The following is a 12,794-nucleotide window of genomic DNA, read 5'->3' as shown; positions in this document are numbered from 1 at the left end:
GTCACTGTCGGAAGACAGATACTGGGCTAGATGGACCTTTGGTCTGACCCAGTACGGCCGTTCTTATGTTCTTAAGGTCAGCTGTGTTGTGTCAGACACCTTTGACTGCAGTGAGAGATTCATGTATATAAGGGGCATTCAGTGTGGGGAGCAGTATGGGCCTGATCCAAACCCCATTGAAGTCAATGGGAGTTTTTCCACTAACATCAATGGTTTTTGGATCAAATCCTAAAAGAATTTTAAATAAACACGTAGATTGGATAAGATATAAACAGCTCTTGGCTCACCATGCAGCCCTCTGGCCTGGTCTGCTCCTCACTCTGCAAAGAGAGAGGTGTCACTTCCTGGGTCCAGCCACATACAAAGTGTTTCCATATCCTCCCCTATTAGCTAAGAAAAGGGACTGAGTCATCTCTTCCAGCCTGGAGAGTCATAGGTTGGCAACATGGGAGCTGATGAGAACAGTAGTTAGTTAGTTTCCTGCTTAGGAAATATTTCATTCACTGTAGCGTTGATTGTTAAGGTTATAACTACAGGAAAATGGAATGACACGTTAATGCAAGATTACAGGGCATCCATTAGTGTCCTCTCTGTCAAGTTTGTGTTTTCCTTAAGCACCTTTCATCATGGTAGCTAAGTGCATTTTGAAGACATCATTAAAGACATGCAATTTTTGTACTGTTACTTCTATAATAATTTGATTCAATATGATTAGTATCGTTATTAGTGGTAATTGACAGGAGGATATGTTATTAATAGCTAATCAAACTGTGTGGCCTGAAAAATGATAATTTACAAAATAATCAGTGTTTGAATTATGTACGCATGGAACAAGTGTAAAGGGCCCGAGAGCCATATTATCCTTTATATGGGCTGCTCCTACATAGCGCAGGCAGTACTGCCAAGCTCAAGCCTTCAAAAATCCAAAATCAATCTACAGAAATTCAAGAGATTGGCTTAAAAGTCATGCTGTGGTTTTAATAAATAAATAAATAAATATTGGGGTTCTTTTCATTTTCCTTCTGGTTTGTGAGTCTTTAGGATTAATTAATTTCACGTGTTCAAGCTTTTCTCTGTAACCATGAGGGTTAGAGACTTACTTTTTTTTAAGTGAAAGCTCAGATTCCCACACAGTCTATGGATTCCAGCAGCTGAGGCTTTAAGAACAATGCCACACATTGTGAGGCTTGCAACCAAGTGGCAAGAGTTAGCACCACTGGCTCTGTGAAGGAAACCTCAGATTTCCGCAACTAATCTTCCCTTGAGGGGGCTGTGGTACCCCTTGTAGGACTGGCTGGGTATTTGGCCACAAGATAAACAAGATCCCTTGGGATTCTTAGAGGCAGGTGTATCTATCCAGAGGCCCCTATGCAATGCCAATCAGCCCTTATCACAACAAAGCTCTAATGGAGCCGTATTGCCAAGAGCTCCCCACCCAGCTGCTCCCCTGGGAACAGCCCATCACCCCAGAAGAAGTTCCACATTGCAGAGGATGAAACCAGCCAAATCAAGGCTGACAATAGAGACAGCACTAACGTAGGCCTTGTCTCCATGAGAAAATTTATATATAGTGGTTTGGAGCTGGTATTGTTAAATTGGTGCAATACCTGCATGTGAATGGCCTTAATGTGGTTTAAAAGTGAATTATCTTGAGCTTAATTTGATTCCTTACTGGTTGAAACTAAATCCATATAAACACTAGACCAAAATACAAGTGTCCATGAGAAGGCTTTGCACTGATTTAACTCAACTGGTTTCTAAACCCGTTTAGTCAACTCAGTGCCATTGTCTTGAGGACTTCAATAACTCAGACATAGGTTAGGGGTTTGTTATAGAAGTGGATGGGTGAGATTGTGTGGCCTGCATTGTGCAGAAGGTCAGACTAGATGATCATAATGGTCCCTTCTGACCTTAAAGTCTATGAGTCTATGAGTCTTGTGAAGACAAGGCCTTACTTGCGAAATGTCTCATGAGGATGAAGGGAGGATACAATGATGTAGAGAGTGATTGTTATTGGGCCCCCCCATTACACCCCAGCTGTGCATTCTGATCCCATAGATCACCCAAGAAGAGGAGCAGAAAAAGGGGTAACAGTGCTGAGGAAGCAGCCCTCTGTCCTTCCATGCCCCTGAGAGACAAACAGGGCCGGCTCCAGGCACCAGCCAAGCAAGCTCATGCTTGGGGCAGCAGATTCTAAGGAGCGGCATTCCCTCAAATCCCTTTTTTTTTTCCTTCGCCGCTTCAGCCACCCCACAGGTTTTTTTCTTTTTTCTTTTTGGTTTGCCGCTCTGGAGGAGGGGAGCGCCCTGCTAGGTGCCAGGTCTGCCCCAGCTGGTGCCAGGTCTGTAGCAAGCCTGGCAGGGCAGCCCATGTCCTTCCTACCCCGCCGACCAGAGCGGCGCGGAGCCCTCCCGGCAGGCGGCGCGGCGGAAGCCCTGGCCGCCCCCCTTCTCTCTCAAGCCCCGCTCCCTCCCCTTCTCCCCCACTGCCCGGGGTATGTCTGCAGTGCCCGAAGTCCCCCTGCACTCATGCTCTGGCCACCCTAAATGGGTTTTATTGCTCCGCCGCTCCGGCCGCCCCGCAAGTTTGCTTTTCTTTTTTTTTTTTTTCGCTTCGGTGCTCCAGCCACCCTGCAGCCAGAGACAAAGCAAGATCCATGTCATCTCTGTTCCCACAGGTGGAGGCAACAATATAGTCCACAGAATATAACATACCTGATCATGCTGAAGATGCAGTGCCTCACTGAGCTGTATATTACTACAGAGTAACTACCTTCAATTTCATGTAATATGACTGTGAAAATGGCTGATAAATTATTATAATTACAAATAAAAAGCCAGAATACACAGCATGACTATAGGTGGCTTGCTCAAAAGCTCTCAGGGTGGCCTAACTCTCCTCCCACTGAAGTCAATTGAAGTAGGCTGGTGCTAAGTGCTTTTGCAATTCCCGCTCTAAATGTCTGCTTGTACTGGCCTTTTTTAGAAGATGTCATCACAGGCTCAAAATAAGATGATCTATGTTACTAAAATAAGATAACACTGAAAAATGTCTCATGTGCCATCCTAGCAATGTCATCTTAATGTTAGTTGATTGTCATTCTGTATACATAAGCCTCTGAAAAATTCTGGAAAGATTAAAATTAGATAAAATTAGCAAGAAGAAACTTTAATTATACAAATCTGACTCTTTATATTTCAATTTGCCACTTTTTCTTTTAAAACAGGTTGTGATCTCATCCCAGTCCAGTACCTCAGATGGGGTGATCCTGAACCAATAGCAGCAGTTGTTTTTTCCTGTCTGGGTCTACTGGCCACCCTGTTTGTTACAGCTATATTCATCATGTACCGCGATACCCCAGTTGTCAAGTCATCCAGCCGAGAACTCTGCTACATTATTCTCGCTGGCATCTGCTTGGGTTACTTGTGTACTTTCTGTCTCATTGCAAAGCCTCAACGGATATATTGTTACCTTCAAAGAATTGGCATCGGTCTGTCCCCGGCTATGAGTTACTCTGCCCTAGTAACTAAAACCAATCGCATTGCAAGAATTCTAGCTGGCAGCAAGAAGAAAATCTGTACAAAGAAACCTAGGTTCATGAGTGCCTGTGCCCAGTTGGTTATTGCATTTATCTTAATATGTATACAGTTAGGCATAATTGTTGCCCTTTTCATAATGGAGCCACCAGATGTAATGCATGATTATCCAAGTATCCGAGAGGTCTACTTGATTTGTAACACCACCAACTTGGGTGTCGTAACTCCCCTTGGATACAATGGATTATTAATTTTAAGTTGCACCTTTTATGCATTTAAGACCAGAAATGTCCCGGCTAATTTCAATGAAGCAAAGTATATCGCCTTTACAATGTATACCACCTGTATCATTTGGCTGGCCTTTGTGCCCATATATTTTGGTAGCAACTACAAGATAATCACCATGTGTTTTTCTGTAAGCCTGAGTGCCACTGTGGCCCTCGGCTGCATGTTTGTGCCAAAGGTGTACATCATCCTCGCTAAGCCAGAAAGGAACGTACGCAGCGCGTTCACCACGTCGACCGTGGTCCGCATGCACGTAGGGGACGGAAAGTCATCTTCAGCTGCAAGCCGTTCAAGTAGCCTGGTCAACCTATGGAAAAGAAGGGGATCGTCTGGTGAAACTCTAAGGTAAATTTTGCTAATATGTGAGTGTTTGGAGCGATTATGGTCTTCTGAGTGTGGAATAATACTAGTGGGAGGATAAATAAGAGCCAATTTAATTTATTTCACCTCTGCACTGGGATGTACTTCACCTAGGATTAGCAGATATGCACTCCTGTGTTATCACAGTTTCATGGTAGGTCTGTTTCAGGTAAAAAGCTGCCTATGGGTGAAGACCATTTTGAGTAGCAAACCAAATATAAGCAAACATAATTACTAGCTTGAAAGAATCAGCTGAGTCAACTGCATGTCTGTTAAAGGGAGGGAAATAAGATCATTAAAAAAAACCCAAGAAATATAAATGATTACATTTTCCTGAACATGTTCATTCAAAATCTCTTGCACTGTGATGAAAGTCATAGCCACTAACATACTGTATTTATATCTAGTCACAACAGTAAGACAACAGAATTGCTGCTAAAGCTACATACTCAGAGATGAAGCTATCAATACAAATAGGGTCATTAGTAGCAACTCTTAAGCCTCCAGGGATTTATTTCATAGGACTATTCTATCCATTCTCTACCATTCTCTTGTTTTCCTTTCTCCTATACACTCTTCCAGTCTTTTGCCCTCATCTACCTTCTCTTCTTTTTCCTGATACGTTCTCTTTTTCCATCCTCTCAGTCTCCTCAATTCCTGCTGTCAACAGGTTACAATCTTGCAACCATACTTCGTCCTGCCATTGACCAAGTACTACTTCCCAATGAAGCATTTGCCCTCAATGGTCGTCAAGAAAACATGCGTATTCAGGGTACAGGAATGATTGTAGGTGAACAGCAGAAGGAGAGACAGTCTGGCCTTGGAGATAGACTAGGGAAAGATCATTTACTTTCTTTGGTCCTTACCACTTGTGGCATGGTTGCAATGGGACTGATTTCAGCTGGCTAAATGCTGCTAGGTGAGAAAAGACCTGACTATGTAAAGGTGCAGAAAACATACATTTTCATTACTTAGCTGTGTTTGTATTGCATTGAAATTACAGAGGGACAAATTCCAATCCACATTGAAATAAATGAGAGCCAGGGCATGCATTTTAGGGCTTATGAATTGTATGCCCTCAGATATGCAGGCCCAATGGCCATTGAAATCAGAGGGAGTTTGCTTCTGTATGCTTCTTGATGCGGGTCAGGGTCAAGCGCATATTTTAGTATTTGTGCCGGGTGGAAGGAGGTGCAGCTTTTGCCAAAGGAACCCATGCTTTTGTCACCTCAATTATTACAGTGTACTCTGCGAGGCGACTGCTTAAGACCACTCTGAAATTTCCGCTAATGCAGACGGTGCCTGTCTGTGAAGGGTTATGTTATGAAAGAAATATATTACACGGGCACACTGGGACCAACACTCACTTCCAGTTCATTTCCAGGTGCAATTTAAGATGTGAGTTTTAACCTATGGAGCCTTAAATGAGTTGAAACATGGGTACTTCAGATACAGGCTCTCTCCATGCAATACCTGGGCAGTTGAGAACATTCAGAGTGCTCAAGCTAACAGCTCCATGGTTTGTCTGTAAGCGGGTTCAAGGAAATTGTTCTCCATGAAAGAGTGTCAGCTGTGGACTATTCTTCCTGCTTTGGATCATTAGAATCCAAATGTGTTGATGTTCAGGTCAGACTGCAAGGCCTATTTCCTCGCCCAGGCTTCTTCTAAGTAGTAGGAAGCAGCAGCTGGTTTGGTTTGGCGGAAACTCTTAGTTTTGGGGGAGATCCAGATGGAAAAGTTTGTTGGACACTGACCTTAAATTACTGTTGTGTTTTTAACAGTCGATACACATGTGCCCTGAGCATTGAATTCTAAAAAAAATCACAATAAACCAATAATTTGTTCTTCTTTATTGTTACTATCTTGCTGGTAGTGAGCTGGGCTCCATACAGCACTCACAATGCAATGTATGTATATACAAGAAGAATATGCCCCCAAACTATCAGATTGACATGTCTGTTTGAAAACGGAACTAAATTAAGCTGATTTACAGTAGGGTATAAGTTAACAGCAAGTCCGTTTAATCTGAATTCTAGGGGGACATATTTCCTTGATTTGTGAGGAGCATGGATAAATGACTTCTGAAATGTATGAAAGCAGACCTGCAGGTGAACCCAACTAGAATAGCTCCATTGAGGTGAACAGAGCTATGCCAATTTACAGCAACTGAGGATCTGACCATGAATTAAAAGGGCCAATAGAGTCCATTAATCCATCAGAAACTTTCTCTGTGTCAGGCCTTTTTTTTTATACTTTTTGGGTTTGCATTTTAAATTGTAATATTAAATTCACAGGGTAAATTTAAGATTCCACTCCTGAGTCTACCCAGGTCTGATGTCATCTCCAAGGTGGGAAAGAAAAGCGCTCTCAACTTTAATTCTGCCAACTATACTGTATGAACACCTTTTTATTTAATGGTCAAACACTTCTTGATAATAATATGGTGTATAAAGTAACATATTTCAGAGAATAAATCAGTACTATGTTCAACGATTTGTTTGGAACCTATTCAAGTCAACACTAAAGTACTTGCAATCAAAGAAAATATGCACCAGAACTACATGACATATTTAAATAGCATAGAGGGGTTTTATTTAAATAGGGAGTGAGTCATTGTTGAGTTTTTAAGGAAACATGCTATTTAAGTCACCAGTGCAAGAAAGGGCCCCTATCATTAACGTTTTGCTTCTTGACACTAATTTATACCACAATGTAGTGTTCCATCAAATTATTGTCAAACAGATAATGCCATGGCTCCATTCAAAGCTTTCACGTCAGCTGCAAAATGACAGATAAAGAGACTGCTCTTGCCTAAATAAAGTAGTACATCTGTTAGAATCCTAAATGACTTTTTGCATAGGGTGCTGTTCAATTCAAAATCTCAGAAATACCATGGCTATATACTGAAATGAGCATTCAAATGCTGAAATATGTAGAGAGTGCTACTTACAAAAATATTCATTACCCAATGAAATGAAATTCACTTTGTGAATTTAATGCGAGCTCTTCTGATTTTGCAGTATCCACCCAAATAAATTCCCTCCTCAATTAAAAGAAAAGATCATGTATCAAATCAATGCACAACATTAATTGAAGCAAATCCACAAAGATGTACAACACATCATAGCCGGAATCAAAGCCGCACAGCCTACTTATCTTTCATCTAATCTTATTTCTGGATTTGTAGAGTACTTAGTCACCATAGTATCTAGGGGACGAGAGATGGGCAAACTGGTTGAGAAAAAATGAATACCATATTCACTCCAAAAGCCTCTGCAATTTTTAGCACAAAACATCAACCAATCTTTTTTTAAGATTCTGAAATATTTGGTTGAAGTTTCTCATCCTCATTTTTCATGGACGTCCATCCCTCAGCCTGGATGAAACCACATAATGTTTCCACAAAATCTACTCTGGTAGCATTCCTAGCTGGAACCAGAAGCAAAAGGTCTGGAATATATCTACTATTGCACAGAGATTGCAAAGACGGTTAGCTAAGAAGATTAATGGCATTTTGGGCTGTATAAGTAGGAGCATTGCCAGCAGATCGAGGGATTTGATCATTCCCCTCTATTCGACATTGGTGAGGCCTCATCTGGAGTACTGTGTCCAGTTTTGGGCCCCACACTACAAAAAGGATGTGGAAAAATTGGAGGGAGTCCAGCGGAGGGCAACAAAAATGATTAGGGGGCTGGAGCACATGACTTATGAGGAGAGGCTGAGAGAACTGGGATTATTTAGTCAGCAGAAGAGAAGAATGAGGGGGGATTTGATAGCTGCATCCAAAGAGGGGTTCCAAAGAGAATGGATCTAGACTGTTCTCATTGGTACCAGATGATAGAACAAGGAGTAATGATCTCAAGTTGCAGTGGGGAAGGTTTAGGTTGGATATTAGGAACAACTTTTTCACTAGGAGGGTGGTGAAGCACTGGAATGGGTTACCTAGGGAGGTGGTGGAATCTCCTTCCTTAGAGGTTTTTAAGGTCAGGCTTGACAAAGTCCTGGCTGGGATAAATGTGTTTGTCTTTGCTGCAGTACCCTCAGCAAAGCCAGTGCATCACAATGAAGAAATCAGTCCTCTTTTCCACAGCTGCTGAGACAAAGCAACTCTTTTAAGAGACTCCACTGTCATATAAGAGTGAATTGTTGCTATTATTTGTTATTTTGAAGACTCTTGAGAGTGCCCTGAGTTTCCAGCCAATTGGGAAACCAGCCCATTCAAGTCAAGTATTTGTCATTGAATCCTGGCAAAACTTTAAAAAACATTTGTCTTCAAATATTTTTAAAATTCAGTCACAATTAAATGTTCTTTATGTCTCTGCCACTTACTATATTTCCCTGAAAAATTAAGAATGTTCAATAAAATGTTCAAAAAAATTAAGAATGTTCAATATCAATAGCATTGTAATTGCCACTGGCTTGAGTAGTGATTTTACTGCCCACTGACACAGTATGCTGTGATTGACACATAAAGTACAACCTTTAACAGACACACATTTCTGCTCATGAGAAGCAGTTTCTCTGTTAGCAGTTTCTAGTGGTTAGATTTATCTTCAACTCCCTGTCAGCCACAGGACTGATGGCTCCATGAAACCCCGGCTGCATTTTCACCATGTATGGTGTTTCCCTCCATAACTACTAGAACATCTGTGAGATGTGAATGGCATCTCTAATTAGTTGCATTCTCACATAGAGAATTTTAGCCGTCTTTCATAGCCTGCCTTTTCTTCTACTAATGATCAGAGGTCAGAAGCAGAAAGCCTTTCTGTAGGATCTATCTCTGTGACTTAGGAGAAACCAGCCCTTAAGAGGTAACACAAATAACGCGTTCCCAGAAATGACTTGATGTTCCAGAGACAATACTCTTAGAGTAACTGTTAACTGCTGAAGAGAAGTGAAGAACTATAATGGATCACAACCCCATATGTTAGTAGAGGCAAAGTATGACTTCACTGCCACTGTCAATGTAGTAAATATAATGGAAATTGCTCAGTAAAATTACTGCTTGAAAATGGGGAGGAGGATGCAAGAGATGCTAAGGATACTTTTTATTGGAAGAGAAGTTTAAACTGTGCAAATACAATTGGAGGAGCAATTTAAATTGTGCAAATGCTAATTGCACATATGTGATTGCAGTAGTTAGTTTTTGAACTATAGCATTCCCAAAAAGACTAAGGGCTAAAGCCATAGGGGGCATAAACTTGTTTAGCTCAATGAACTTTAATGGAGCTGTCAATTTACACAGCTCAGAGAACAATTTTGACAGAAGGAAAAGACTATGACTCTTCAAAGAAAACAGTCATCTCTTTGACTGGTTTGATTGCACTTACTAATTGCTCATTTTCCAAACAGATAATTTGGAGCTGTCCTAAATTCATATACCACAAAAATTGAGATCTGGAAGTTGTTGAATGGTTTGAGTGATTCAGTTCTGCATAGATAATTTACTTTGGTGTCTTTCTGGGCAAGTGTGATAATGTGATTAATTAAACTTCAAGGATTGTAAAATAATTGAGGAATATTTTACAAAACTCTCTGTAGGGTATTAGGTCTGAATTATTTTGATGAATTGCTGCTAAAGCACTCCATCTGTATAATGTATTGATCTTCTTGAATGCTCTGATTACAATGAAGTTTAATTTGCGTGCAATGCTAGAGTTGTTTGGGGATTTTTTTCTCAACTTAAAATTTAATTAAAACATTGTTGATAGATTGATATAAATTGTTTGGCTACATACACTGAGTTCACTTTCTGGAATTATTTTTGTTATTAAGACTTTGCATTGAGCATCATAGCTGAGTTGTACAAATTAAGTTACATACAAATTTCCTGCCAACTTTGACACACTATGCGCTAGCATGTAAAAGAAAGTTTCACCTTTATATCCTCATGAAGGAAAAGAGGAAACAAAGAAGGTGGGCCCCTGCAGTATTGCTCTTTTAAAAAAAAATTGGTTACTATTTTGCCTCATAACAGCATCCTCTGTTTATCTAATTTGCCATCATTGCACTAACCCACAAATTCCACTGAGCTGCAAGTAATCGTATGAGGATGGCACTTGTGCATGAATGCTGACCATAGATGCACGTTGACAGCAATAGGTAGCTATTGCCTGGTGTACCTGAACTTCTCCAAACTAGTTTAGCACAATCTCTGGTTATTGGTATTAAATTGGCTACCCTTTAAAATCAGGCTTTACATCCATAAAACTTCTTTCATCTTCCTACAGTTTTAGTTTTGGGTACAGTTATATTTCTTTTATAGTCTGGTAATATGGTCCATGTGGTATGTCGCCCACTGTTGAGGTTGGTTTACAGCACAAATAAGTTGACCAAAAGAATGCATTGCTCTGCAGTGGTTTTTCTCCTGCTTGAGAAATTATTGCAGTCTTATTTCTCCAAAATCCAAATAATGCAGTGGCAGAATAGAGCTCTGAAACCAGATTAGGAAGACTGAAAATTGAGGAAAGAAGTAGCAGATTAATAATACGTATAGAAAATAATTTAAAAAGGAAGAAAGCTGACTTGCTAGAAACATAGGATAGAGTTAAAACAGTGTTAATCAGAGAAGATCTTCCTTGCAGAGTAACTTACTGAATGCTGATCAACTGTTTTTGGTGATTTTTCCATCTGTAAATATTTTGGGATTCCAAACCACAAGACTTGAAAATGTCTAGCATGTTGTAATGTTTAATTCAAAGCCAGGATAAAGCATCGTGCACTGTTCATTTTTCCTTATTTATTACTAAAAGTAATGAGGTCTTAGTAACGAGACACCCCCCCACACTGCATATATTATTCTATTTTTATGGGAAAATGAGGTGAGAATACTGGCTTTGTGCATGGACTAGAGTGTGTAAAACAGCAAGGTTCTACTATTACCGGGATTTTGTGGGTAGGATTTCTTAAGATCTATCTTTTCAACAGCACCCCTAAAGGAAGAAGATAAATGGGAGCACTATTCAGTCTGCACTGACAGTCTGCTCTTTCCATCTACCTGTGCAATCCTCAGAGCCTTTGTAGATCTCTACATCAAGAAAAGTCATTTTAACTCACCAGTTGCAATTACATATGATTGCCTATTTATAACTGGCTATAAAAAAAAAAGATTGCACCCTACATGGAAAAAAATAAATTGTAAACTTTGCATTAAAGTAATTCTGTTTGTTGAAATTGTGCCACTAAGCAATTGTGCTTATATTCTGTTAAAAAAAACCCTGAAGTGTTCAATAGTATATAACTTACTTTAGGCATTGCAAAACTATTCTAATATAAGGGAGTGAGACCATTTTAAGCCAGTCACTGCATGATGGTACAGTATGGAGACATCCCATCAGGGTATGCAAGTTATTGCACTACTGAATTTCAAGGACTTTCATGTGTTTTGTAGCTCAGTGTAGCAGATCAAGTGAATATATTAAACATTCTTCAGAGTTCTGTCTTTACCAGTTTAAAACTATGCAGAACTCTCCATGCACAAAATGTTTGTTTCTGTAATCTAGTGTGAAGAGCAGAGCGTATCCTGTTGCTGTGAAATGCAGAATCTTCATCATTTCCTGGTGACAGGGCCAGATAGTATTGAAAAATATTATGTGTGTATGAGCTGACACTGCTAAAATGTCTGGGAAGATGGAGGCTTGGTTTTACCCAAGTTTCTAGGTAAATTCCAAGCACACATAGATTAAAAAGCACCATTAAAAGCAACTCTGGCAACCAAATGACAGCACTTCATCAATGCCTAATTATAGGCTTTAAATCCATGGATTATTAACATTACATACTACTTTGGCTCCTCCTTACATGACACTTAGCGTTTAGGGATTTAAACATACCATGTTTATAGTTTGCTAAGAAATATACTCCACATGCACAGAAAACCAGAATGAGACAGTCATTAATCCTGAAAACGTTCAGAGAACAAACTGAGGGCCAGGTTCAGCAAAAGCACCTAAGCAGTAATTTTGTTTCATTGAAGTCAGTTCGACTTAAGCATGTGCATAAATGCTTTGCTGAATCAGCACCTGAAGGACACAAGCAGTCTTTTCGGGCCACATGATTCTACAGGCCAAATTTTGCCTTCCTTTCATATGGATACCAGAAAACACGAAACACGTGGCCAATGATTACCCCGAGCTCTGCCTAACCTGAAGAATTCTGGAGAGTCTGCTCTGCAACAGGAGTCATGGAGCAATCGACATGTTCACATGCATGCTTCCCCAATGTAGTCCTGACCCCTGTGCACAGCAAAAATGTAGTCAAAATCCTAGAAGGAAACAAATTCATGACTTTCTCCAAAGTGTTTACAACCAGATTGTAATTGTACCAATTGAGGTCCGGGGTTACATCATTTTCCCCATAACTAAAATGCCCTCCCCCCACATGCTAAGAATATTTAAGCATTTGTCTAGACTAGAGTTCATGGCCCTGTTTTGACACTAGTTAGCTGATTGCCAGTCAGCTCAAATTCACCAACACGACTGTCAATCTCAGAGTAGACACTTCGCAAATGTTTGGACACAAAGGTATGTGGTTTACCCTAGTGTGGAGTTAGGGTCTAATTCAGAGGCTTAATCAAACTGTTCAAATCTTGGGAGTCTGCAAAATGTACCTGGA

The 12,794-nt window shown here is 40.3% G+C and overlaps 1 protein-coding gene across 2 annotated transcripts in view; it reads left to right on the top strand.

Moving 5' to 3' along the window:
* Positions 1-12,794, top strand: part of GRM5 (glutamate metabotropic receptor 5) — a 452,493-nt gene that overhangs the window by 420,662 nt on the left and 19,037 nt on the right. The window contains exons 8-9 of one of the 2 annotated variants that reach the window (XM_039502080.1): positions 3,227-4,166; positions 6,476-6,565. In XM_039502080.1, the coding sequence (XP_039358014.1) occupies positions 3,227-4,166; positions 6,476-6,500 (965 nt within the window). In that variant the 3' untranslated portion in view covers positions 6,501-6,565. Of the gene's footprint in view, positions 1-3,226; positions 4,167-6,475; positions 6,566-12,794 lie in introns of those variants that run through there. The other variant, XM_039502070.1, reaches the window with a different exon arrangement.

Source organism: Mauremys reevesii, linkage group 1 (assembly GCF_016161935.1).
Source record: "Mauremys reevesii isolate NIE-2019 linkage group 1, ASM1616193v1, whole genome shotgun sequence".
Classification (NCBI taxonomy): domain Eukaryota; kingdom Metazoa; phylum Chordata; order Testudines; family Geoemydidae; genus Mauremys; species Mauremys reevesii.
Note: the sequence above shows the minus strand (reverse complement) of the source record. Positions and strands in the feature narration are given on the sequence as shown.